Genomic DNA, 27474 nt, shown 5'->3' on the forward strand with positions numbered 1-27474 from the left:
ATCTGAAATATGACAATTTATAAAGATACTTACTTAATCAGGACAAGGAATATTGCTGAAATAGAAGGTTTTTAGACGTCTCTTCTCTTCTAGAGGACATACACTTAACCATAAAAGATCAATACAAGCCAACACTAGTATGTTAACATCGGTAGCAGTATTTTTTTTTTTTCTTTTAGAGAATCTTAATCTGAATATCTGCGCCTTACAATCCCTTGTTATCAGTCCTGGGCCCTTGAGGGCAAGTCATGGGGGCCCCTACACCTGCTATTAAGCATATTTTTTCAATACACAAGGATACATCTAATGGATACCTACTCCTCATTAAGCTTATTTTTATGTTTACCCTGGTCGTCCGCTGTCTTCTTTTTGCAGTTGTTATGTTCTCTTTTTTCTATTCATTCCATCTCATATATGTGTGGAAGCAGACATCTAGGAGTTACTGTATATTTTCTGTGTTGTTCAGTTTTTGCTGTGTTGATCTGAAAGAACACCAGCTGTGTTGTTCAAGTTCTGTAAAGTACTCATGGAGGCTTGTCATTGCTTTTTATTTAGAAATAGTCATTATTATATTATTCTGCATCTCAGTAAGACAGAGAAAGGTTATGAGGATGAATACAATTTGAATCTATAATATCTAAACCAACATTATAAAAGATTTATGAGCTCAATGTTTCTTTGAAACATCTCATTGATCAACTTCCATGATGTGGGTATTTGCCATACACCTGACCCTCACAACAACATTGGCTGAACAACTTATGATTAGTGTTACTGTTTAAAGATTTTTAGCATGGGCTTTTGAATATAAGACAAGAGGTTTGATTTCGCTTTTAGCAGTTCTAATCTGATTACAAGTAGCTTCCCAGGACAGAGGCCAGGACGGCTCCAGCGATGGCAGAGGTGAAGGTCATTTTGGCAGATGGGGCACCACTGAGCGTGACTGGGTTGCACTTGTCTGTAGAGCAGCAGGTAATTGCTGTGGTGTAAGTGACACCCAGCAGAGATGAATTTGTGGAACTGTTGCAGGCGGTGTCATTAACTCTGCAGCCTTGTTGGGTGAAGCCACTGAAACTTGAGATGCCTGGAAAAGCTACAGAGAAATGTTTCAGTTTAGTTTCATTTTGTAACAACAACAGTGATGGGTTATTCAAATGTTGCTATGCAAAAACGTACTTGCACGTCCAGTAAAACAGACACTGTTGTTGGCAGTGCAGGTCTCTTCCCCTGAGTTCAGGCAAAAGCCAAACACACTTGCTGAGCATTTGTTGCAGACCAAGGACTCCACTGAAACAGACAGAAATAGATGCTCAATTAAAGCATGGCCAAAGAAGCATCAAAGATTGGAAAATCAAGACAAATAATTTCATACAGAAATTCCTTGTTGATCGCCCCCTGATTTGAGGTAGACAAAAACTAGTTAATCTCCAAGAAGAAATAACAAAGGATCAGGAGTGTTTTGTAAAGATTTTTTCTTTATAGATGGAGATTGAAATCAACCAAAAGCTCTACTAAAGTAAGGATGGGTTGGAACTTTTCCAAATGTGACTAGTAAAGCTGAAAGCAATGATTCAAACTGGTTGAAATAAACTTTTATTGCTTCCCTGAAGGTAGAGATATATCTATATGAATCCTTTTTCCCCAAAGTAGTCTGGGCTTCTGCCAAAGCTCTGCTGTGTTGTTTGTATTGTCTTAAGTAGCATCTGGTTGACCACACCCTAACTTCACACTGGGCTGTGAACCGCTCCAGTGAGAGCTGTAGATCACACCCTGATGAAATAATAGAACAACAGCAGCCAGCCGAGCCACACATGCGCCCACAACCTTGTAGCCACAGCTCCGAGTGGCCACCTTAATAATAGAGGCATGGTCCACTCAGACTCAGTGTCCTCCTCCTACCTCGAAATGTGTTCAGAGCTCAGCAGGAGGTGGGAGTTAAAGCTTATTCTCACAATACGTTTGGACCTACCAGGTCTGACCGGCATACCCCCCCACCCCCACCCCCCCACTATCTGAGCCAGCTTACCACCAGGTAGTGGTCGGTGGAGAGCTCCACCAGAGAATTGACATTTCACATTCCAAGAGCCAGTTTCTTTAGCCGAGGATCAGAACTCCCTCGACTGCCACCCATCACACAATGTCTCCAACCCCTTTTACCATTCGTACAGTTGCTGAGCTCATTGGAAGGGGGACCCATGTTTCCTCTTCAGGATGTGCCCTGCTGGCCTCCATGGCTAAAAGCACGGCCACCTATCACTCACCAGCGTGCCCCACCTCCAGGCCTGGTTCCAATGTTGGTGCCTCGCCGACCAGCGTCCGAGCAAGGGAACACTATGTCCATTTATTGCATTCATTATAAGGGGTCTTTGGACTGCTCTTTGTCTGGTCCCTCACCTAGGACCTGTCTGCCTTGAGTGACCCTGCTAAGGGCATAAGGCCCCTGACAGCATAGCTCCTAGGGTCACTGGGACACTCGAACCCCTCAACTGAGATAAGTTGGCAGCCCAGGGAAGGACTGCATCTCCAATACCTGTCAGCGATAATCTGGTCTTCAAATTTTCACATAACGGTAATCATTTCAGTCATTATGAGTTTGCTGACAAATCAAATTGTTATCCTGTTATTTGTTTGTTTTTTAGGTTAAATATATTTCTTAAACTGAAAAAATGCATAATATTTATTATATACTGTACAACTGGTCGTAAAAACAAATTCTAATTCCATACTGGTACAAAAATATGCATACAGATATTATCTTGGCCAAAAAATTATAAACATAACACTAACTAGTAAAATAATATTTATTACATATGTTAATGTATATTTAATAATAGATATGTGTATAATATGTATTTGAGATACCTTTGGAGTTAGTTGAGCTTTTTCCTCTACATAATCTATATAATCATGACAATCAGAAGTCTTTCAATAATTTTATCAGGGATTCGAATTGTAAGCTTCTGCAACACAAAATTCTGATATAAGGTGGTTGAAAAATAATATCAGATGATAAAAAGTATTGGTTAATCAGGTATCAAAATTGTGGTTTCTATTGTGATAAAACTGGTTTAAAAAGTAGCTCCCCTTCCATTCATGTTAAAAAAACATGCATACATGACCTTTTACCTGGAAGGTTGGAACTGTCCTTCATGAATACAGAGGTGTTAGCGCTCTTGAAATTTCTCAACGAACTGTGATGCTTCCAAAAAGCTTTTAGACTACACCCAGTGAGCAATACATATTGTCTATTTGGCTGGGTTAGTGTTTTTCCACCATATGTTTTAATCCACAGCAAACAATGTGATTTTTATTTTTTACAAAAATATATTATTTTTGCTTGTATTTTACTCAAGAAGATCTAAAGAATTTTGTTTTGACAAGAAATACAAATCACAATTTGTTTTTTCTGTCAGATTAGCAAAAATTTTATGGTTTTGTCAAACAGATAAATATTTTGAAATAAAGGTAAGATGTAGGTAGATTAAGCAACTGTTCCTTAAGAGAAAACTGTTCAGCCTGATTGGAACCGTGCCAAACTACTTACCATCCTCACTCTCTCAAAAAGTGGCTCTATTTTTTTAAGGACTTCAAACAAGATCATAACTATCATTCAAAACAGAACTTTTTGGAAAATGCTTTTCAAAAGATGTCTAATGTCGGTGAAAGCTTAACTTTAAATTACATTATTAAAGGTCACTCCGTTTTAAATAATTCTTACCCAAAGCAATGGATGCAAGAGCTAGAAGAACACCAATGAAGAGCTTCCCCATGTCTGTTGATTTGTTTTTTTGCTTAGACTCAGAGATATAGTCCTTTTCCTAAAGGCTTGAAGGTTCTGGTCTCCTAGGTGATCAGTTTGCAGCAAGGAATCAGAGGAATAACGCTACAGGTGGATGCAGCAATTTATATAGTAATACAACTGGAGGGTGGGGAGTGGGTGGACAAAATAAATTCAAGGAGCGGCTGAGGGTGTGTAGAGACTCACAAAGGAAGGTATTTGGTTCAAAGAACACTTGCTGAGATTCTCAAATATGACAATTTATGAAGATACTTACTTAATCAGGACAGGGAATATTGCTGAAATAAAAGGTATTTAGACGTCTCTTCTCTTCTAGAGGACATACACTTAACTATAAAAGATCAATACAAGCCAACACTGGTATGTTAACAGCTGTAGAAGTATTTTTTATTTTTTTTTGTAGCTGTTTTTTTTTTTTTTTAGAGAATCTTAATCTGAATATCTGGGCCTTACGATCCCTTGTTATCAGTCCTGGGCCCTTGAGGGCAAGTTTAGGGGCCCTTACACCTGCTATTAAGTATATTTATTCTAATGGATACCTACTGCTAATTAACGCTTATTTTCCCCTCTTTCTTTCTCACCTTCCTTTCTGGGTAGTTGTCTGATGTACATAATCTATATGGACCCTTATAGGAACAGTCATAATGATCTGCTAGTAAAAGCAAATCGTGGGCTATCATCTTCCTCTGAAACATCTATTAACCGAGCTATATTGGCAAAACAGGACCCACAAAAAAAATAGGTTCATCTTGATCTGTATTTTTTCAAGGGAAATTCTGGCTTTTCATAGCTTCCTCTGTTGATCAGAATTTGGATGTTGTGCATCTGGAATCTCTTTTAGACTTCTGATATGATGTATAACCATAGAAATAACAGCAAGTAGATTTTTCTACAACCATGTGTAGCTGATAAAAATCTCAAAGTTTAATATATTACTTTCACTTCTTCCACTAGTCCTTACTGAGATGAAAATGATGCACTAAGGTTGAAGAGCAAGAGCAAGGATAGGAGAGAGGAGCAGGAAATATAAGCCATCTGTTCCCTACTTGAGATCTTGAGGAAACAATTTAGAAGAACTCCAAGCCCTAGTAGGGACCCATACAGCATATTGGGAGTGTTTTATTGAAACATGGCTGCATGATAATATCCCCCACTCCAGCATCCCTCTGCCAGATTTTCTGACCATATGAGTAGAGATTTAAAGAAATTTGGAAAGTTCAAGGAGTTGGGGATGGCAAAGCTAGTAAACAACAGCTGGTGTCATGCCAGACATGTTACTGTGAAGATTCATCACTGTATCCCAGATATTGAACTCTTGGTAAATGATTTCCATCCATATTATTTGCGCATTGAATTAAACAGTGTTCCTCTGGTAACGGTTTACATTACACCTTCTGCTGTTGCTGACAATGCATGCGAAGTTCCTAAGCTACAGATACAACAGCCAATTGAATCCGGGGCTATAACTGGAGATTTTAATCATTACTCCCTCTGCTTTACTTCCAATGACTGTCAGTCGGGAAAAAAACAACAACTTTGGACTTGTTTTATACAAATGCCAATTACTGATACATCTCTAAACTAAGACCTCCTCTTGGGAAATCAGATCACAATATATTTTTTCTTGGCTTTGAGTACGGTATAAACCCCTACATAAGAATATCACGTTGTGGTTGTTGGATTGTGGGCTAATATGCAGAAAATCACAGCAGAGCAGCACAATAAAATCTCTTGAGATTAACAAAGGGAACTTAGGGGGACATGAGGCAGGCAGGCAAACAATAAAGAAGTAGCTGAATAGCCGACTGTAACACTGGGGGACAATGCAGAGGATCCAAATATGGAATCAAATAAGGATTCCATAACTAAACACATAGTATACTAATTTACATAATTTTAGTGGTTGTGCAAGGGAGTTGCAATATTTGTATGTACATGTGATTTTTTTTTTTTTTACATATGAATATATTTGATATATAATAAAATGGGGGGGGAAGCAAATAAATGATTTATATCTTTTTATTCTTCTATGTGAAAAGGCTTCAATGGCTATGAAAAAGGTATGAAGAGGAAAAATAATCTCTTCAGAGTTATTAACACATGTCATGCAGTCTAAGTTGAACATGGCTCAGTGAGAGCAATGTGCAATTCCCTATTACATCATGATATATTCACTGTTTAACCCCCCCTTCTACGTGGATCCCTTCAGATACACGGAGATGGTGGAAATCATTATAATCCAATTTTGAATCATTGTAATAAATGAACAAGAAAAAAGTACTCTTAACTGAATATAGTGATGTTAAAATAGCTTTATAGAAAGGAGCCCTTTAAATAGTGCTATGGTTAGGATTAGGAGAAAAAGCCTATAGATGTTTTTTACTAAACCAGTTTTGGTCTAGATCTTATTCAGTCTGGGAATCGTCTTGACAGCTGCCACAACCATAAAGTCCTGTTTATCCGTATTTTAACTTTTCTCACATCCATGTGGTTTATATTCTATTTAACATGTGTGTTAAATGTTTTTCCTTTTTCTAATTGTAGTAGTCTTATAGATCATTCCCCATCATACCTGCTGTGTTGTTCAAGTCCAGTAAAGTACTCATGGAGGCTTGTCATTGTGTTTTATTGAGAAATAGTCATTATTATATTATTCTGCAACTCAGTAACACAGAGAAAGGTTATGAGGAGGAATACAATTTGAATCTATGATATCTAAACCTATACAACATTATGAAAGATTTATGAGCTCAATGTTTCTTTGAAACATCCCATTGATAAACTTCCATGATGTGGGTATCTGCCATACATCTGACCCTCACAACAACATTGGCTGAACAATTAATGATTAGTATTATTGTTCAAAGATTTATATTACTATGGGCTTTTTAAGACAAGAGGCTTGATGTTACTGATTGCAGTTCTACTCTGATTACAAGTAGCTTCCCAGGACAGAGGCCAGGACGGCTCCAGCGATGGCAGAGGTGAAGGTTATTTTGGCAGTTGGGGCACCACTGAGCGTGACTGGGTTGCACTTGTCTGTAGAGCAGCAGGTAATTGCTGTGGTGTAAGTGACACCCAGCAGAGATGAATTTGTGGAACTGTTGCAGGCGGTGTCATTAACTCTGCAGCCTTGTTGGGTGAAGCCACTGAAACTTGAGATGCCTGGAAAAGCTACAGAGAAATGTTTCAGTTTAGTTTCATTTTGTAACAACAACAGTGATGGGTTATTCAAATGTTGCTATGCAAAAACGTACTTGCACGTCCAGTAAAACAGACACTGTTGTTGGCAGTGCAGGTCTCTTCCCCTGAGTTCAGGCAAAAGCCAAACACACTTGCTGAGCATTTGTTGCAGACCAAGGACTCCACTGAAACAGACAGAAATAGATGCTCAATTTAAACTCTAAAGCTTTATCTCCCCCTGATTTGAGGTTAGGTTATCTCTCCCTGAGACAAAAACTATTTTACCTCCAACAAAGAAATAACAAATGATCAGAAGTGTTTTGTGATGATTTTTCCTATATAGTTGGAGATTCAAATCCACAAAAAGCTCTGCTAAAGTAAAGGTGGGTTGAAGTTTTTCCAAATGTGACTAGTAAAACAGAAAACGGAAATAATTTTCTTGCCCATTGGCAGAAGCCCAAAGAGCTCTGCTATGCTGTTTGTATTGTCTTATCTAGCATCTGGTTGATCACACCTTAACTTAAGATGCAGCCAAATTAAGCATCTTCCAATACCTGTCAGAGATAATCGTCTCTTCACATTTTATCACTGGCAAAACAAATTGTTATCCTTTTATTTGTTTGTCTTTTAGGTTAAATGTTTGCTTTATAATAGGGGAAAAAAACATAATATTTATTATATAAAACTGATTAACTAATTGCATACTGGTGCAAAAAAATGCATTCAGATATTACCTTGGGCTTGTGTCACAACAAAAACAGTTTTTTTTGTCAAACAGTTAAATATTTTGGAAATAATGATGGGATGTAGGTAGAATAAGCAACTGTTCCTGGAGAGAAAAGTGTTCAGCCTGATTGGAACTGTGCCATATCTCCTGTGATCAACTTCTAAAGCAAGCATCTGATAAGGTCACTCTTTCAAATGTAATGTGGCTCTAATTTCTGAAGCACAAATAATATAATTTAAAACATAACATTTTGCAAAATAGTTTTCAAAAAAAAGTATCATAATATAAAATTACATTATCAAAGGTCACTCAGTTTAAATAATTCTTACCCAAAGCAATGGATGCAAGAGCAAGAATAACACCAATGAAGAGCTTCCCCATGTCTGTTGATTTGATTTTTGGTTTAGGCTCAGAGATATAGTCCTTTTCCTTAAGGCTTGAAGGTCCTTGTGTCCTAGGTGATCAGATGCAGCAAGGATTCAGAAATATAACACAATTGGTGAAAGCAGCATTTATATAGTAATACAACTGGAGGGTGGTGAGTGGCTGGACAAAATAATTTGAAGGAACGGTTGAGGGTGTGTAGAGACATACAAAGGAAGGTATTTGGTTCAAAAAACATTAATGGAGAATCTAAAATATGTTTTAAAGACAATTATGTAGTTTCATACTCATTCAGGACAGGACAGAGTGCTGAAATGAAAGGAATTTGGAATTCAGTTTTTTGAAAACTCTTCAGCTGAAAGGTAGTCTTTTAAAAGTTAACAATTAAATGTAGACTGAAATCAGTTTTAAAACCGGAAAAAATACATAGAATGTATAATCAGATTTTCATATAAAGCTGCACCAGGAAGTTTTTTTAGGGAAAATCTTAATCACTAATTTTCTTTGTTTAATGATATTATCTATCTATTATCTTTTCTTTTTCTTTTTTCGATGGGAGACGACAAGCAGTAAAAGTCCCCAGGCCAGGACTCAAACCTTCACAGCTGCTTCAATAACTAAAGCTTCTGCACATGTTTTGCATGCTTGACTCCTGCAGCCTTAGCTATTCTAAGGGAACTCTAGATTTTCATAGAAAAAAAAACATCTATCACACCAATAGTACGCAAGTTCCTAAATGGTTCTTGGTTGTTTAGGCTTTTTTTTTTTATTCATTCGTATTTTTTGAGACACCAAAATAAGATCTTACAACCATACTTCAATACACTTCTGACCAAAAATTAAGACCAGTTAAAAATGGCATGAATTAAACTTTTGCGCAGTTCGAACTAACTACACAAGAAGGTTCTAAGTAAAACTTCCAAGTGCAAAAAGAATGAAAGTAGGACGGAAAACATAAGTATATTATTGCTAACCGCCTTTAAACTAAAATAGACTATTTATTGGCTTATACAAAGTTTGAGACCTTTCTATAAAAAGATAAAACATACTAAAACAAAGTTTGCAAAAAAGGATTGAAATTTAATTCTAAGTCATTTTCTGAAAAATTTGTTTCAATGTGCTTGATGTGTTCGAAGGATGCAAGATGGCTTTAATGAGGACATCAATTGTCTGGAACTCACTCCACTCTTTTTTTTTTTGGTGTTTAGAAATTTGACTTAAAATGTTAAAAAATCAGCTGTGTAAAATGTGAATTTTGGCATCAGCAGAGTATGTTTTTTTCTTCACCTAATATGTCTGACTTTGTTCCATGTCAAATTGTAAAGAAATACTAACTTAAATAGGCCATTTGTTTCACAGACATTAGCTGTCAAGTCATCGCTGAAAAACCTGTTAATCTGGAAACAAGATAAGTGCTATGTTAACTAGAAAACACCTTGTACATCAATAATAGGACACTAGTTATTTGTTCCCGCTTCCAGCTTTATTCATCTTTGCCAAAACAAATTCCAAAAAAGAAAGATTTCACCTTAAAGTTAATATATGAAATGTCCAGAGAAGAACAACATCATAACAATATGCAAAATAAGATAGGAAGTAAGGGGTCAGTAACAAAGGACAAGTGTAAGAAGTGCACGTAAGATTCCAGCCAACCCCCCCAAAAAAAGAACTTACACAAAAAAAAAAACATTTATCCCACAGTTTTTGATGCTTTTAAGTAAAGCAATGTTAAAATGTAGTCATGGAAAAATTATCAGACCACCTTTATCCTCTAAACAATAGTTATACAATGAAGAAATAACTCCTACACAGGCAAAAAATACCCTAAAGTCGCTGATTTTGGCAGCAAAAGGCCCTAAATATTGATACAGGTACAGCGATTTATGTACTTATCAAGAAAGGGGAAAAAAATGGCTGGTGTATGGTGATGGTGCCTTGAGATTAGGATGATTTACTTTACTAGTCTAACTGCTGAACATTTCTTTTATGTTTTACGGTCTATTTTTTCACCAGAGATGACCATTTATTATTTCTGTATTATTTGTCCAGAAACCTGGATGAATAAAATAATTTGTTCATTAAAATTAACATTTCAAATCAATCATTGTGTGTTTTTATAGATTAAGTGCAATGGTAAAATTTGAATATTAACTGGCTGAAATTAAAACTATTCCACTTACATTAAGAGATATTCAGATATGTTTCCAGTTTGTAAAATAATGTTATTAAGTAAAAATGTTTTTACAGAATGCCTAAATAAATTGTGTCTGAATTAAAGTTCAAAGCACATAGTGCAGTTGCCATTGGCTTACAGTAGCTTTTCTTTTTAGATACTAGATAAAAGCTTATTGTTGAAAATTAATATTTCTCTAAAACATGTTTGTGTCCAAAAAAAACAACAACACATTTTTTCTTTTTACACATTATCTTGGCCAATCTCCAAGTTTTAAATCTATGCCAACAGGAGCAAAAGTGGTAATGAAAAGAAAGGGTTAAAAAAAATCATTTTCTGGTTCAAACTGACAAACTACTTCTAGATAATGAAACACTTTGTCTTATCAATTCAGCTTCTGACTATGTTGTTAAAATAAAGTTGAATTGGATTAAACTTTCTGCTATCATTTTATCTGTGACAAGAAGGATTATTGCATGTAGACATATATGAGGGGTTTAAATCATACAAAAAAACACTACAATATACTTTTAAACAAGCAGAAAAAAAAAGTTTGAAAAATAGTACAATAAAGTTGTTTGCACGTTGAGCCAGTATACTAAATAATGAAGTTGGCTGCAAGGAAAGAAAAAATGGTGACGGCTGCAAGGCTGAGCCCAGAAGTTCCAGGCAGGCCTGGTGCGGCGTTGCACAGGTCTGTGCTACAGCACGTCCTGTTAATGGAGTAGAGGGTTGTGTCGGAGCTGCCGGGCAGTGTAACGTTCTTGATCTTATTGCAGTCAGCCTCTTTAAGACAACCCTTCATTTTGAATTTGAGATCACCTGTAAAGGAAGAAACACTCAATGACACAAAATGCAGCTGAACCAGCATCAAAGTCTTAAAAAAACATGTGCTATAGAAAAATAGCATAATTCAAAAGTGGACCATAAAGTGCTCTTGTGAATTGGCCAAAATAAAACAAAAATAAAAATAGTAAAAGTTAGAGTTTAAAGTCAACCAAGATGCTGTGGCTTTAATTGTTAATCCTGAAAAATAACTTATAGAACTTAAAATTAGCCCACTGCTGTAAAAGATTTAGTGCCAGTCAGATAATAAAACTGATGGCTGGTCTTCCTCAGCAAAATTTTTCCCCTAACAGCTATCAGGTCCTTCTTCTTAAAGACTTGTTGATTGGGATTGCTTTTATTCTTTTCACAGAAGAATTGTTTTGAAAAAGCTTAATACTCGAAAAATATTTTCTACTTTAAAAGAACAGAGCAAAAAACTATTTGGCGAGTTTGTTATTCCAGTGATGAGAACTGATAACATAAATTAAAGATTGGTCATCTTTTGGTCTTGCTGAAAGTCCCGTGACAAGCTCTGTGGCTATACATATACCAAAACAAACCCCAGATCCTTCCCTGGTGTGGAGTTTTTAAAGTTGATCACAAACCTTTTTAAGCAATCATCTTCTAGCAAGATCTCAAAAAACACTCACCTGTTCCCACTTTACCACTGTAGCAGAGCTCCCCGCTTTCACATGTGATATTTGATGTTATACACAGACTCCCAATGCCAAACGAACATTTGTAGCACTGAAGACCCTGACCTAATAGGTTTGAGGAAACACAGTAGGGATTTGGGGGGAACAGAGAAAAACATATTTCTTGTTAATATATCTGCAGCAAGCTATAAAACCCTGTTACTAAAATGTAACAACAAATTTGAATAGGTTTAACTATTCAAGATACATATTAAAAAATAAAAACTATGGAAGAGACAGAGACCAGAAACTATTTCCATCTTTGTTACACATTAAGATACTTCATCTCAGCTTTTAGAGTGTAACCAATGTAGCTCTGCTAGATTTAAACCTCCAACCCAGCATCACATCTTTCTTTTATATCCCCCAACAGCTTTTCTTTAGCTGCATTCATTTCCCCATCGGCTTCTGTGTTCCTGCTGAAGAAAAGCTTCTCCACAGTCACGTTTAGACCAAAATGTTTCACACAACATAACAGGCCGAGCAAAATCATCCATCTGTTTATCACCCCACCTGCATGTCTACATGCTCTACGAGGCTGCTGAAGATGCTTTGAAGTGCTCTAAAATTTCATTTCCTGCTGGGTTTCTTCCGCTTCTTTGGGAAACAGCTTGGGTTATATGGAGATTTATTAACATACGGAAATTAAAAGCAAAAACAAAAGCACACCTGACTGATTTATTTTGTTTTATTTAAATATTCAAAATAATCTGTCATAGAAATTCCCAATTAACTACACTGAAGTGTGTGAAAAAGAGGTGAAGTTCTGTATATAGAACAAAGCAGCCTGTCTGCCTGAGGCATTAGGTTACTTATCATTCTTAGCACAGTCTAAGGCATTTGTCACAAACCTGAATTGGCAGTCATGAAAATGATCCTACTTTTTTTTTAACAACTGATATTGTTGTCATGAACCGAGGACAGGTGGACCCAGTATTCAAGGAGAGACAGTCAGTAGGAAAGTTCAAAAAGGTTTATTAAATTAACAAAAACTAAAGTGGAGCTGTGGCTCGCGGACACTGCAGGCGGGGGGGCGGGGCACCGCCCAATCTCAGACACTCTGTAGTGGGAGAAACACAGGTAAGTGACCACGATCATCGGACAGAAGATGATTATCTGAATTGGTCCCTTACCTGGTTTAACAGTCCAGACCAAGAATGTCCCCAAGTGCTGCAGTCCCAGAGGTCATGCTGGAAGCCGATCCTGGTCAGGGATCCAGAACAGACAGGAACAGACAGAACAGGCAGGATCCAGATCAGGCAGGAACAGGTGGCAGGATCCAGACCTCCAGGCATCCACAGGCTCCCAGGAGGGTTCAGAGTCTGACTGGGACCAGAAGCATGACCAGGTGGTCACGCACAGGAGCAGACAGGGTCAGGTGTAGACAGGCAGGCTCAGTGGAAGAGGGTAGCCGAGACAGGACGTGGAACCGGAACTTGAAGCAGAACTTTAAACTGGTCTCCCCCTTGGAGCCAGGCTTACTGGATAAAAACTGAACCTCACCACATATTGAGGCAAAAACCCAGAGGACTCCGCGGGGGAGGAACAGTGGACGATCAGGAGACGAGACAAACACAAAAAGCCTCTTTCCACTGGCTGCTAGGATCCAGGACATGAACCATGAATTCAAACTGAACAGATAGACAAACAAAAGGACAAGTAATGATCTGGCCCTGAATGCTCAGGCTGAACTGAATATAAACCAGAGGAAACAGGTGAGAGGAATAAATTATAATTGAGGCAGGGAGGAAAAACAGCAGGTGAAAGGAATAACCAATTAAGCAGGAGCAAACAGGCCAGATCATGACAATTGTACTTTTAATAAAGTCTATTAAATACGCAAAACCCACATATGCCGATTTCTAGACCTTTCTAAATAAAAGACTCAAGAGTCGAAAAGTGTAACAAACTAAGCCTTAAACATTTAAAGAGCCCAAGCAATCTTTGAAATTTGATTATATGCTGACCAGGTTTGGCAGGTAAAGATAAAATAAATGCACTGATGGACTTACAGTGATACTATTGTTGAGATTTCACAGGAGAAAACATTTGCATTTCTAAATTTGCTACAGCCAGCTATAAAATACACTATAAGCTGAAGATTAACTCTAAAGTACATTAATAATTATGGCATTATTCTCAGAATAAATTGAGAGAAAGTTTCCATTCAAAAAGTATTTTAGTCCAAACTTTCCTAACCTAGTATAAATATTTGCTGTGAGTTTATACGCACGTGCTTACACAATAAACAAAACAATCACAGCAGCAATACAAATAGAGAAAAATCCTTAACAATAGGTTGCATATCTACAGTAAATGAAAATCTATTTTGATCGATTAATGAGAGATTAATATTTACATGTGTTATTTTTACTAACCAGTGAATAAGTAGATCGTTAAAACATGCATGTATTTATACAACCTAAGGTCTTTAAAACATTTCGAATTTTGTTGAGGATCTTATAAAAAAAATTTTGTTTTCCATGTTTAAAAATATTTACAATTGGTTTCCTTCTTGTAGGATTAAAAATGATCACTTCAGTTTTGCAGGTCACAATTATAGTTTTAGGTTTATCACAAGCAGACATGACTTTAAATTGATTAAATATATTCTTAAGAGCACATGGTGGCTCTTCCAGCTGACGAAACTCTTTTCGGATTCTTGCAATGTTAAAAACACCTAAAGACATTTAAAGAGGAAAAAAAACATAATCTAATCTAATTTTACATTTCAACATCTGAAAAAGTACTTTTAGAAAAACAAAACAATTTTGTTCTGTTATGTGATGGTATATTTTCCTCTATATTAACTTTATCCTGTTTTGCTTAAGATGTTTTTTTTATCTATCCATATTTTTTCTTAAATGGAGGTGCATTCTGTCCTTTTAGTATTCTTTTTAAGTCTTTCTAGTGATTATGTGTAAGGAGTTAAAGTGAGATAATATTAAGATTAGAATCTGGATCTGCATTGAGGTCAGCTAAGATTATGATGGATCCTTATTATGTATAAATATGTGTGGGTACCCTAAATGTGAAGACTTCAGTTTGATTGTAAAATATAAATAAAACCCAACCCTAAGTGAAAAGAAATGACCCAAAGTTTCCTAATGTGCTGCTAAACTACAACACTTACAATTAAAATACCAACATGTATAAAATCAAAGCATAAATGGTAAGCAGAGGTGTCAAAAGTAGTTTATTACTCAAATTAATATTACTTTAAAGACACTTTTGTAGAAGTTACAGTATCAACTTAGGGTTAAACTCAAGTAAATTTACAATTTTTTTAACTACTTAAAGTATAAAAGTGAAAATAATACAGGAAAAAATTTTAACAACAGATTCTTTATTGGACTAGCCTATTTAAATATTTTTTTCTACAATTCTGGATGATAACTTCTTTAACCTTAATTTTCTTTGTTTTATCACTAATGGCAATGGTGTCAGATTTAACTTTGGTTTATCTTTAAAAAAAACATTTGTTTTGGTGTCTAGTGAACAACAAACTGGTGCAGCACCACAAGGAAAAAACATTTTCTGTAAAAAAAATAAAAATAATTTTGATGTTTTTTTGTTTTTTTTAAATACCAACAGGCCATAACGAGAGTGAGCTTAAATAAAACAAAAGTAACAAGTCTGTTTTTAAAATTAAAGGAGTAGAAAGTAGAAATAATAAGAAGATAATAATAGGTAGAATGTTGTCTGAAAAATATGTACTCCAGTAAAGTATTGATGGCCAAAACATCTACTTTAGTAATGTAACAAAGTATTTGTACTTTGTCACTATAAGCAGGTTTACGAGTTTCTCTATTCATTTCTTTGATTCAGGATTTGTGTTCACTGAGACTCGCAGCCCTTTCAAACTGGTTGCTGTTATGTTTCCAGCAATGTTTGCATGACTCATCGCCGAGACTGAAACTGTTGGTTTTGCCAAAACCAGTCCGTCCAGTTTTCCCATCAGCACCTTGTGACTGGTATTTCGCTGAAAACTAAAGACGTCATTAAAAAAAAGGGTTGCAGAATGTTCCTTGCTTTGTGATCTGTCCTGATTCTTAGGTCGACAATAAAACATTACAATGGTGGAGCAATTTAGATTTTCTCTTTCATTTTCAGCCTTAAATTTAATATTTTTTCCTCCATTATTTACAAATTGAGCCTGTGCCTAATAAACTCTTACTCTGAAGTTTGCTCCAACGACATTTATGATCAAAATAACCCAGATTCAAGATTTCTAAACCTCTGGAAAAGGTGTACAACAGTGAGTTTGCTTCGCATGGAGCGTCCAAACTCTGAAACTCGTGGTTCATTAACAGCTGACTAGCTGCATGGATGGATGGATGGATGGATGGATGGATGGATGGATGGATGGATGGATGGATGGTACTTTGGTAGCTGATTACATTCAGAAATTGTTATACAACTTCTGTACTGATAACGCTTTATTGCTCAGAGTCCTTGTAGATGTAGTAAACACATACAGAAAAAGTAACTAGTATACTTTTTTAAAATGCTTAACTAATAAGCAGAGATCATGAAAATCGTTAACATTCAAAAAGAGTTTAATTCTGGTGCCACATAGAAAAAGTGGAAAATGAAGCATAGCAAAGTGCTAAGAAACGTCAGAGTGTAGATGACGCCTTTTCAGTAACAAGTTTGACAGCTGGTCCAACTTCATACCAGCAGACAAGGAAGTTGATGACATTCACTCTGTCTTTAAAAGTATGTTTGGTCGAAGAACGAAACCCCTTAACTGGTATCACAAAGCTTATTGGCCAGTTTTAGGCTATTTGTGACAGTTATAGCTGTGAAACAGAAATGTTTTATATTTGAACAGTTTTCAGCTGTAAACAAGGAGCTTCTATTCTGTGTTTTATTATTAGTTATGAGTGAAGTTTTAATTTGTAGTATAAGCTGAATTTATAAAAACAAAAAGCCTTAAATGGACCTGTATATTATGTGAAAAAAGAGCCTGTTCAAAAACATAAGAGAGCTTTTATATTAATTAACATTGTATTAAAAATTCTTACTGTAGAAACATTTTAAACCAACCTTTCTTTTTTATTTCAAAAGGTGCAGATCAAGAGCTTAACAGCCTTTCTAGTAGCCACTAAAATTATTTCTTCAGAGCATGCTTAATTTTTCACAAATTCTTCACAAACTTCAATAGTTGACCTGTTAAAATATCAGGAATCTAAAAGACGTGAAGGACAAAGGCAACAATGTTGCATTTATCAACATTTCAACAGTAATTAATCAGAATTTAAAAGTAAAATCTGAATTATACAGCCTCCCTAAATGTATCAGAGCTCAGTACTGTACAGTCTGAAAAAATCCATTCAGCAGTCCATTACACGGCAACACAGATAGAAGCCATAAAGTAAATGTCAGATAGAGGACAGAAGTAGATAAAAGATTAAACAGATAAAAAAATCTGCAGAAATGTTGATGAGGATTCATTTAAAAGATCAGCAAACCTGACTCAGCTAAATATAAGGAGGATTGACTTAAGTCTTTGTCTAATTCTGCTACTTCACATGAAATGACAGTTGGTTTATTTATTTATTTCGTCACATCTATGCTATTTTCTGCTCTGATTAATTTGTCTGGTAATGTAATGTTTCCCATCTGGCCTATATAATACTGATATAAACAAACACCAATTGTCTTGCGTGATAGTCTACATTAGTCTCATTTTCCAGAGGTTTCTCAAGCCCTTTGTTGAAGTCCTTTGGAATGTTCCGGTACACCCATTCTTTAGACGTGGCTCACAACTTGTCCTGCCAGTTTGTGCAGCAGCCAAGCATTTGACAGACACTGCAACCAATGAGTCACAGAGATTCAAAAATGGAATATGTTCTGTTGTATAAAGATTCAGAGTTTCCCATACAATAGAATATATATTTTATCCAGGTTATCCATTCAAATAAATGTTCCTCTTCTTCTGTCATTAGAGCTGTTCTTAACTAAATTTCATTTGTTTACACTTGTGTATACAAAATGACAAAATAAATCTGTCCAAGTCTAAGTCTAAGTCATTATTCTGTAGTACATTTAGGATGGTATTGAGTCTAAATGTGACTTAAATCATGAATGTGAATGAAGGTGTTTATAATAATGACATGGACGACTAATCTTATATGAGTTTTAGAAATATATTTTTTCATTAGTAACAATCAGGTCCGGTGTTTGTACCTTTGTGGAACCACCTTCAGGGGAGGCCTTTGGAGATGTTAGTCTCTGTCAGCCTCACATGTGGAAACCAAGATGTTTGCCCTTCTTTGTAAAATAGCTGAAATTCAGAGGGACTTAATGGAAATCATCTTTTTAAATTCAGTGGAAAAACTCATTTGTATTCAGGTCTGAGTTTTGACTGAGCCATTATAACACAAGAACTTGCGTTAATCGAAACCATTCAGTTGTTTTTCTGATTGTGTGTTTAGAGCTGTTGTTAAGCTGGGGATGTGCAGATTTAGTTCTCCAACATACAGAACATTTTGCATGCAGGCCAAAAGTTTGCATTTTGGTCTGATGTGACCAGAGAGTTTTGTCTACATGCTGTCTGTCTCCTTAGCCATGTTTCTTTTGAATCTCCTCTGAAGAGGTCCAATTTATGGTGAGCATAAGTGACAGTTGTCCTATCAACAGATTTTCCCATCTGAGCTAGAGATTTCGGCCTTTTTGTTGGCTTGCTGATACGTTAAGAGGCATTTCTTGGGAGGTTGTGTCAGAAATAATTTATAAAACATTTATTTTGGCATTTACTTTCACATTTCCAATCACGCTCTACTTTCAGTATCACATATAAACTGAATGATGTAGTATTAATGTGACATAAATAAATAAAGATGTAAGGATGTTAGTATTTGTATAGGGCTCTGTAGCTGCGTATGAGTTCGCCTTGGTTTGAATAGGTGAAAAATTAAATTTCCTGATGTATCTTTTTTCTATTCTTATTTTAATGTAAGCTTAGAAAGTAGGCAACACTTTGTATTTTTTAGTCATTTTTAAATTTTTTGTTTTTTATGTCTGAGATTTAAAGGGAAAAACCCTCAGTGACCTAAGGTGGAAAATGAAGTGTCAGGTGATTGCCTTTGCTACCACACCTTAACTTCAATACCTCATCTCTCTGCAATGCAGCCAGACTGGCTGCGTCTCTCACCCTCCCTCTACAGTCTCCTATAATCCAGTCTGACCGGATCCTTCAGTGCTTTGTTCCATTTAAATGGGTAAAAACAAACTGACGCAAAACAAGCTTTGTTCCTTCCGAAATGTCTTTCGATAACTCAGGGTGAGTTGCATAACTTGCAGCAGGTGACTCGAGGCCAAAATTAGAAGTTAACATTAAAAAGGCATGTTTCATAAGCATGTTTTCCTCCTGGGGCAATGAGTGTCATCATATAATTGGTGGTCTCTACCTGCTTGGATTACAGGTGACACAGATAATTTATGCTTCCTTAAACATAACTGAAGCTTCTGAACAATGTTGTTACTGTTTATCACCTGCTTCTGGAAACATTGAGACGGTAAGATTAACAAGTGAGACATAGCCCACTGAAAATATTTAATGATGTAAACAAACAAAACTATTACATCTATGTTAATAAAATCTTCCTTACCTCCTATGTCTGCAGTAAAGAGGATATAATCTTCTCCACCTCTTTCTGCAGCATTTCCAGTGAAAGAACAGGTACAGACATACCATAAGATGAAAGATGTCATGCAAATTAGTTGGACAAACTGCCAGCAACTCTAATTTTTTTATTTCTCACATCTTATGAACCTTGGACGGTTAAGTCAGAGTTTTTCATGCTCCATTTTTTTATGTTTCAGGACATGTAACTACAAGTTACTTAACCAAGTAGCCAACAGTATGTATTTATTGATAAAATGCTCTACACATGATTACAGAATTAGAAGAGAATTAAACAATCCTCATTTGATTTTCTATTATATTCCCTTCTCAAGTTTAGGGGTTTCTGTTGCTGCATCTCTCTTTTGTTTCGTAAATGTGAAATAAGAAAGCTTCCTGGTGTTTTTAGGATTCAAGTCAGGCAGGTTTGCTCTTACATACTGGATAGGAGTTTCCCTTGAAAAACCAATGGAGCTTTTTTTTTTGTTAAGCTTCCGGTTTCCACAAGCGTCGATAGTCTGACATTATTCTATTTATCAGCCTTTATCAATTGTAATTATCACATATATTTTTTCTTGTAATGTTTTTATGCCCTGTGATTGAATGTTTCTATTTATTTGGTGCTGTATGAAACACTAGGAAAGAACCAAGCATAAATTATATGGAAAAAATTTAGGTAAAAATTGGCCGTGTTGTCTTTAAATCATAATTTTATGCACAATGTAACTACACTACAGGTTTTCTTCTATGCAAATAATTTATTTAATTGCAGTGAGTTTCTGATAGGTCTCCATGACATTATGCTAACAATTACCTTCAGGCTTTTGATCATGAAACTCAAAACAAACCACCTGCTTTGACAGATGTGGTAACGCTTACTAATGGTCAGTGGTTAGTTTATTAGATAAGCACCACCTGGAAATGTTATCTTATAAACCCTTAGAAAGGAGCAATGGAAACTATTTATTTTTACTAAAAGCTTCTCCATTATAGCTCTATAGTTATGTTTACACAGAGCAATTTTTTAAACTTAAAGTTTGATTAAAATAATCTCAGAACCAGATAAGGATCAAATAACTTACGTGATTCAACTGACAGGCTTTCTTTTAACAACAACTGTAAATATAGGGAACTTGTACTAAATACTCAAAATGTTCTGCCTTTTCCAAGTGTTGTGAACAAAGTGTCTGTTTTAAACTAGGTGTGGCACTAAGAAAATTAGGTCAAATGTGTTATGTCAGTCTTATACTGCCTCCTAGTGGTCTGCCAAAAAACTGTCTACTTTGAAGGTAACCCTTTAAGGAAGGAACTGTAGAACCCTGCAAAAATAGTCCGTTATAAATTAGGTCAGTAAGAAAATTTGACTTTTTAAATGGATGATAACTTGAGATGTATCCAGGCAGTGTCTGCTTAAAATAAAGTTCTCAAGAGAAATGCAGTTAAAGACACCCTTAGAGCAGATTTAAAAAAAAACAATTGAGCTCTTCCCACACACACACACACACACACCCACACACACACACACAAAAGTGACATAAAATGTAGTAAATCTAGTAAACTGTTGTTTCCACCATTAGCCAAAACACTGGTGAGAATATTACCAAAAGAGGGAGACACGACCATGAGTCATATGGCCGAGTGTGGAAACATTGCATGGGAAGTTGGGAGGTCTGGTCACTGAGCAAACAAGTTCATCATGTAAAATGTTATGAATTTTGTAAGCAGTGAGTGTTTTAAAAGCTTGAAGAGGGTTTAGAACTTAGAAAAAATGAGGATACATGAACATCTAATTTGTTTGTTGCCTTGTTGAATTTTAAAAGTCTGCCAACTTTAAAGCTGAAATGCAGAAAGGCTTAATTTCAGTGTAAACAATTGCTTTGCACTTTTTCTTTTATTAACTTGGTTTAAAAAAATATATATAATACATATACAAGTGCCTAAGCATGCACACACTTCCTTCAAATTTTCAAAACGTGTGTTTTGAGGCTTAAACATTTTAATGAATGATACACTTTTTTCATATCTAATTTGAAATATCCCCAATAACTTTAAGGAGAAGTAGGTGATTTGAAGAAAAAACAAGTTACAGTATTTGGGATGATGCAAACACATCCATACACTAAATCTTTGTAGATGCACAATTTAATCTAATTTAATTATTCATCCTTCCAAATTTTACTCCTTCCATGAATCATGAGGAATTTCATCAGCCTCATATGAAGTTCATATCTCTTAATGCTCAAAATGAGCTAACTGCATAAAAAAAGTTAAAGCTAGGTTAAGAATACTTAAGTATTCTGCAGGTTTTTATATATTTTTAGATTGTATAATAAAGTATTTAAAAAAAAAACTGCAAAGAAAACACCCAGGATTAGATGACATATTCTAAAATCATGTAAGACGTCATGTGTTTACAGAGAAACAGCCTTGTCTATCAACAAAAACAACAACATGCCCATGATAAGAACACCATTATACCTGTGTTATTCTACTTTAGGTGGAATTGAGGTTTTTGTCAAGGTTGGAGAACATATGAATATTTCCAAATATCAGTAGGTTTCAAAACTGACTAAATAAGAGGAACTTTAAATGTATTAGATCTATGTATACTTAGATCATTTGTGTACGATCTATACAACTTTAGTGGTGGTAAAGGTCCGAAAATGATTTATAAGCTTAGACTAAATTATTTTAAGAAACTTCAACTGCAACTGTGTTTTCCTCTTCCTATGTTAAAAAGCATATCTTTTAACTGCCCAACACTGACTCTGAGGTTTTTCCAGCACTCACTGCTTAGGGAAACCTTTCAGTATCTTGTGACATGATGATTTCTGTAGCAAATCAGACCAAAGTCTGACCTCATCCCCTTACTGAACTTACTCATCCCTACTGACCCCCTCTATCACTTCATACATCATTATCTGCTTCTGTCACCAAATACATATTCCAGATAAGCAATGTAAGAATGAAGTCTGTTATAACCTGGAGATAAAAAAGTAGAAAAACGTTAGAATATGTGTCTATTCTAGTGGTGTGGTCTGAAATAGGAGAACTAAGCAAGACTGTTGAAAAAATCAAAAGGACAAAAGAAAAAAGAGGCCCCAAATCACAATGGAAAGATGACAAACGTGTGAAATTGGACTAATGAATAATTGGAGAAACTGGAGACATTTGAAAGGACAACTTTTACAAGGTGCCTGAATTCTCAGGATGAAGCTTGCAAGCTGTAACATGATTCACTCTTTTTAAAGAGTGTGGAAAAATCCTACAGCAGGCCCATTACCACAAACACCCAGCCTCACCCAATCCTGCAATAACAGTATTAACATAAAGCCTGTAGTAAACAGGTAGTAAAAGCTTCAAAGCCTTTAGCTTCATCAATCTGTTGAATCATCCGTGAAATATAAAAATCTGTTTAATTTAATTATTATGAGAGGATAATCTGAGGTTCTAATTAAAATTACAGATGTTTTATTCAATTTATTGAGACAAGTTATAATTTCATATAATAAACACTTTAACACACTAATACCTGATAGATTTATTTGACTACTGTCTAGATTAGAATTTGGATTAATAAGTGTTTTACAAGCCTGCCATCTGTTACTTGCTACATAAGCGGTCAGTGAATGGTTAAAGTTTCACTTTTATAGCCTTGATATTAATTAATTCTGGGATCAAAAACAAAAAGTAAAGCTAAAATGTTTTAATATATTTTTGTAAAATGTTTTCACACAGGTTACAACTTCAGTTAACCAAATACATGCAACCAATATAGGGCTGCAACTAACGATTTTTATTTTGAAATCGATTAATCTGTCGATTATTTTTTTAATTCAATTATTTATAATTGGATAACCAAAGATGATTAAATATAGTAACCACCTTTAGTCAAATTAATTGCCAAAGATTCCTTAAAGAAGAGTTTTTACAAAATAAAACTCAAACCTTTCCACTTGAGGAGTTCTGATTGGAGCATATTGACAGATGAAAAACTTTTTTTTTATCTTAAATGCTACATATTATTATTTATTTATTACAATTTTGTATAATTACTGATCTAAGTTTGTCACTCTGTCAGCTAAAGGCATATTTTACAGTCTCTACACTCCAGTTAACATTTAATCGATAACTAAATTAGTTGACAATTATTTAAAAAATCAATTAATCATGATTAATCCGATTAATAGTTTCAGCCCTAAACCAATATACAGTATAATGTGTGGGAAAAGGAGCAAGCCTCAGCAAAAAATAGAGATGCCCCGATTCAATATTGATATAGAAAATTGGTTCGATATCAGACAAAAGATAAACATCAGAACATATCGGCCTGCCTCTAAAATCTTATATATTATAAGAGTCATAAAAATGCTTTGCCTCTTTCTGCTTTTGTTTAAAGTTGATATAACTTTTAGGTGAATAAGAAATGGGTCAACTGTTCCAATACCTGATGCTGTCAAGTATTGTTCTCTGAACGAGAAATATCCCTTTCTATTATTCCACACTAAAAAATAAATAAAGAAAAGTATTTATGATTCATGGTGATTTTGTATTGCGGCAATATCGTTTACGGTAAGTGCTCAAAGTTGCAATATCAGTATCATATCAGAAATTTTAAAAAGTTGCAGTTGTGGCATCTCTAATAAAAAGTCATTAATCTCATGCTAGTCAACATTAATCTGTTCCCTTTATTATTAATTTTTTTTTGTGTATTTGTCATCATAGTTTTATTTCACTGCATTTCCATGAGTGGGTTCTGCAAAAAAAAATTGCTAGTTTTTTATCCCAAATCAACTTAATGTTTGTAGTTTATGTCATTTTAAGTTAATCTCAACCATTAATACTGGTGGGTTGTCCTTGGTAACTAAACAACATTTCCGTGAATTTATTCACTCAGTCACAACTTTAAGCCAGATATTTTGGTTTACAATCATAGCGTATTTGTCCCATCTAAAAGGTGTTTAAACCTTGCACTGTCATTGCTGGCAGGTAACAAAAAATCATTGGTTTAACTTTAAGTTTTATAATTATCTTCAGTGTATTCTGTGTCTCCAAAAAAAATAATGACATAAGCAGCAAAAACTAAATTGAATGCCAAAGTTGTCTTTTTATTGCATTATTACTGCACAAGGGTAAGAATGTTGGCAGAAAACCCAAAACATTTATATAAAAACATGTTTTCCATCTAGTGTTGTTTTGTTTTTTTACATAAACAATCAATGTTTAATAGTTTAATAAGAAAATCTGATTTGACAAAGGCATGGAAAAAGGGTCAAAAATAAAAAGCACTGACATTGGTCATTGGCATTGCTCATCAAAGTTGTTTCCTGCTTTTTTGTTTATTTTGTAATAACAATGGTGATGTATTGTGGGAATGTTCTTATATCCCTTCATAAAAGTTGTGCAACCTTTTTCATATTGGATTGACCTCAATGATACATTTGCATGATTAAGAACAGACTTTTATAAACTTTTTTGTTTCTGATCCAAAGAAGAGTGGCAAAAAAGAAAGATCCTGGCCATCACTTGTTGAAGTCAACAAAAAGAGGATAAAACGAAATCCCAATCAAAATATAAAGAACTCCTAATGAAGAGCAATAATAAATTTCCCCAATATGTATACTAATGGTTTACTGTCTTTCAGGTTCAAGGATTAAATATTCTGTTACCTGCTTTTTCACCGGGAGTAAAGCCAGTTGTTCATCATATTCCACCACCTGCTGGAATTAAGGTGTCATGCAGTTTTCTCCAAAATATCATATAATACATACATAAAAATATCAATAAATACATGGTGTGTGGACTTTCTCAGGAAAGGCAGCTTGTTTTTCAGTAATGCCAGAGGACTAACTGAAAATTCCTCCCTCCCTTCCCTGATGTTGTTTATCACCCTGAAACACTTCATCAGAGTTAACTGGAATGTGTCAACTGTTTCTTCCCTAAGGCCCTGACACTACTAAATCTCCATTTCCTCCTATCAGTTACCGTATATACATTTACTTTACCTTCAGTGAAAACATATCTACTTTATTTAACAACTTGTTAATGCATATAATAACAAAACTGATCATATGGCAGCAGCTAAGTGCATTTATGCATCAAGAGCTGGTGAAGGTAACTTGTTTAAGTTTAGTAAGTACAGCATCAGCATTGGGAAGAAGGAGTAATTAAGAATGACGAATAGTTGTTGGTGCCTGATAGGCTGGAGTGAGTATTAAAGACTGTTGATCCGGGATTTTTACAGAAAAGCAAGTTAAGACAGTAAATTGCATTGTCTAATACTTGTCTAAAAGGGTCTAATTTAAGCTTAAACAACAGACAGCATGAATCTATCCTGGTTTTGGTCAGTGGTTCAGGCTGGCATCACTGATGTCGACAAAGTCTAATCCTTTTATCTCCAGTGTACCCATGGTCTGTTGACAAGCTTGCATGCAGCAGGATAGTGAATCATACAAGGCATAAATCTTATCCAGTTTTTTCCTTGAGTATCCAATGGCCTCCAAAGTCACCAGATGTGAAACAAAAAGACCACCTTTAATACATCATCCCATTTGGGTTTTGTTTGTTTTTTTATTGATTTTTTGATTTTGTGGTAAAAAAAAAAAAAAAGATTTAATACTTTATGAAGCCATTTTTTTTCCATCACTCTGCAATTCGTCACAATTCTTTTCATTTGCAACATCCAAATGAAAAGATCTACTTGATTATACTTAATTGATTAACTTAATTAAACCAGATAGTCATTGAATGTTAGTTACATATTGGTATTAGAACAACTTTGCCAAGATAGTTTTAATATTTAAACCTCGGGGAAACCCTTTTTTGCTTGCTTATGAGTTCAGCCTTAAAAAATAATCTGAACACACCCAGTCAGCTCACATCCTGAAACTTAAAACCGTTTGGGGAAACCTGCAAACATAGAGGTAAAACAAATCGTCCAAAATGAAGTTAAGAATCTGAGAAAATGCTCAATAGGACTAAAGATGGTTACTATATTTAATAACAGACTTTATATACAATTATAAAAAAGTCCTGAAAAAAAGTTTATTAAGAAAGTCAACGATTTTTAAGGTAAAATAATCATTAGAAAGTTTATTATTTGTATATCTCTAAAACAATAAATATATCTAATTTAATCAAAAAAAAAATAATACATTAATAAAATAAACTTTCTTACCGACTGCAAAGCAGAGTCCAGAAACAGCGAGAATCAGAGTAATTCTGTTCATCTTTGGCGGAAAAAAGTGTAGAAAAAGGTGAAAAACTGCACCGAAGGCAAAGTCTGACCGTCTGCCAAAACCCGGACCGTTATAATGTTGCTGGAACAACAAAGCTTAGTCAGAATGCCTGTATTTATAAACCTCCACCACACCCAAACGCCACCGTTATCCAATCCCGCTGGAAGCTGAGGGTAGATGTGGGAGAGAAGGAATATCTTTCTAACTTTACTGAAGTGAGAGAAGTGACGTCATCTTACAGGTACACTACAGACGGGAATTAGGGTTTAGGTAAGCTATTCTTATTATAAAACAAAAAAAAACTTAACATGAATATTTTTGCTATCTAGACAGGCAGAGGTGGAAACTCCTGGGGGGACAGCGAGGACAAGTCCACCTGAACAGGGGCGGAGCTATGGGAGGCCAGGGGTTTAGCCCTTAGCCAATAATTTCTTAACCCTTTGTAGGGCACTCAATAAAAGACTTTAAATATCTAAATGAAGTTTCTCTTAAAGTAAGTGCATTTTTTCTTGAATTGAGCAGGTAAGTGAGACACTTTGCAAATGGAATAAGAACATATATATATAAGGGGAAAAGTGTAGTCTCCTATTTCAAGTGCATAATATCAAATAATCAGATTTTAAGGATTAAAAAATGTTCCTTCCACAGGGAGATTTTCTTATTTACCTACTCAAAGTAAGGGTAAATACACGTATTTTAAGACATTTTCACTAATTTTTAGATAATTTATTGTAGTGTGTTATTGAAATCCAGGACAAGACCTTATTATCTTTGTAAAATTTAAAAGAAATATGGATATTTTGATGGCAAAAATGTA

The 27474-nt window shown here is 35.1% G+C and overlaps 3 protein-coding genes across 3 annotated transcripts; all 3 read right to left on the bottom strand.

Moving 5' to 3' along the window:
• Positions 1-529: 529 nt before the first annotated feature.
• On the bottom strand, positions 530-3881 carry LOC119778022 (sperm acrosome membrane-associated protein 4-like). The gene is made up of 3 exons (XM_038277047.1): positions 3719-3881; positions 1177-1287; positions 530-1093 (listed from the first exon to the last, which is right to left on the bottom strand). Exons 1-3 carry the CDS (start codon positions 3768-3770, stop codon positions 852-854), a joined length of 405 nt encoding a protein of 134 aa, XP_038132975.1. The 5' UTR covers positions 3771-3881; the 3' UTR covers positions 530-851.
• Positions 3882-6406: 2525 nt separating this feature from the next.
• LOC119778025 (sperm acrosome membrane-associated protein 4-like) lies at positions 6407-8203 on the bottom strand. The gene is made up of 3 exons (XM_038277051.1): positions 8039-8203; positions 7057-7167; positions 6407-6973 (listed from the first exon to the last, which is right to left on the bottom strand). The coding sequence occupies exons 1-3, from the start codon at positions 8088-8090 to the stop codon at positions 6732-6734; spliced, it is 405 nt and encodes a 134-aa protein (XP_038132979.1). The 5' UTR covers positions 8091-8203; the 3' UTR covers positions 6407-6731.
• A 1351-nt stretch (positions 8204-9554) lies between these two features.
• Positions 9555-26952, bottom strand: LOC119778026 (lymphocyte antigen 6 complex locus protein G6d-like). The gene is made up of 3 exons (XM_038277052.1): positions 26597-26952; positions 11745-11855; positions 9555-11088 (listed from the first exon to the last, which is right to left on the bottom strand). Exons 1-3 carry the CDS (start codon positions 26646-26648, stop codon positions 10865-10867), a joined length of 387 nt encoding a protein of 128 aa, XP_038132980.1. The 5' UTR covers positions 26649-26952; the 3' UTR covers positions 9555-10864.
• Positions 26953-27474: the final 522 nt, after the last annotated feature.

The sequence above is a fragment of the Cyprinodon tularosa genome, unplaced genomic scaffold (assembly GCF_016077235.1).
Source record: "Cyprinodon tularosa strain WSP-4 unplaced genomic scaffold, ASM1607723v1 ctg13, whole genome shotgun sequence".
In the NCBI taxonomy this organism is placed as follows: domain Eukaryota; kingdom Metazoa; phylum Chordata; class Actinopteri; order Cyprinodontiformes; family Cyprinodontidae; genus Cyprinodon; species Cyprinodon tularosa.

Excerpts from the sequence above, each read along its gene's own strand:
- LOC119778022 (XM_038277047.1), bottom strand. The coding sequence starts at position 3,770 with ATGGGGAAGCTCTTCATTGGTGTTCTTCTAGCTCTTGCATCCATTGCT. Across the intron at positions 1,288-3,718 it reads TCTTGCATCCATTGCTTTGG|TGGAGTCCTTGGTCTGCAAC; the intron begins GTAAGAATTATT and ends TGTCTGTTTCAG. Across the intron at positions 1,094-1,176 it reads CTGTTTTACTGGACGTGCAA|CTTTTCCAGGCATCTCAAGT; the intron begins GTACGTTTTTGC and ends ATTTCTCTGTAG.
- LOC119778025 (XM_038277051.1), bottom strand. The coding sequence starts at position 8,090 with ATGGGGAAGCTCTTCATTGGTGTTATTCTTGCTCTTGCATCCATTGCT. Across the intron at positions 7,168-8,038 it reads TCTTGCATCCATTGCTTTGG|TGGAGTCCTTGGTCTGCAAC; the intron begins GTAAGAATTATT and ends TGTCTGTTTCAG. Across the intron at positions 6,974-7,056 it reads CTGTTTTACTGGACGTGCAA|CTTTTCCAGGCATCTCAAGT; the intron begins GTACGTTTTTGC and ends ATTTCTCTGTAG.
- LOC119778026 (XM_038277052.1), bottom strand. The coding sequence starts at position 26,648 with ATGAACAGAATTACTCTGATTCTCGCTGTTTCTGGACTCTGCTTTGCA. Across the intron at positions 11,856-26,596 it reads TGGACTCTGCTTTGCAGTCG|GTCAGGGTCTTCAGTGCTAC; the intron begins GTAAGAAAGTTT and ends CAAACCTATTAG. Across the intron at positions 11,089-11,744 it reads CAGTGGTAAAGTGGGAACAG|GTGATCTCAAATTCAAAATG; the intron begins GTGAGTGTTTTT and ends CTTCCTTTACAG.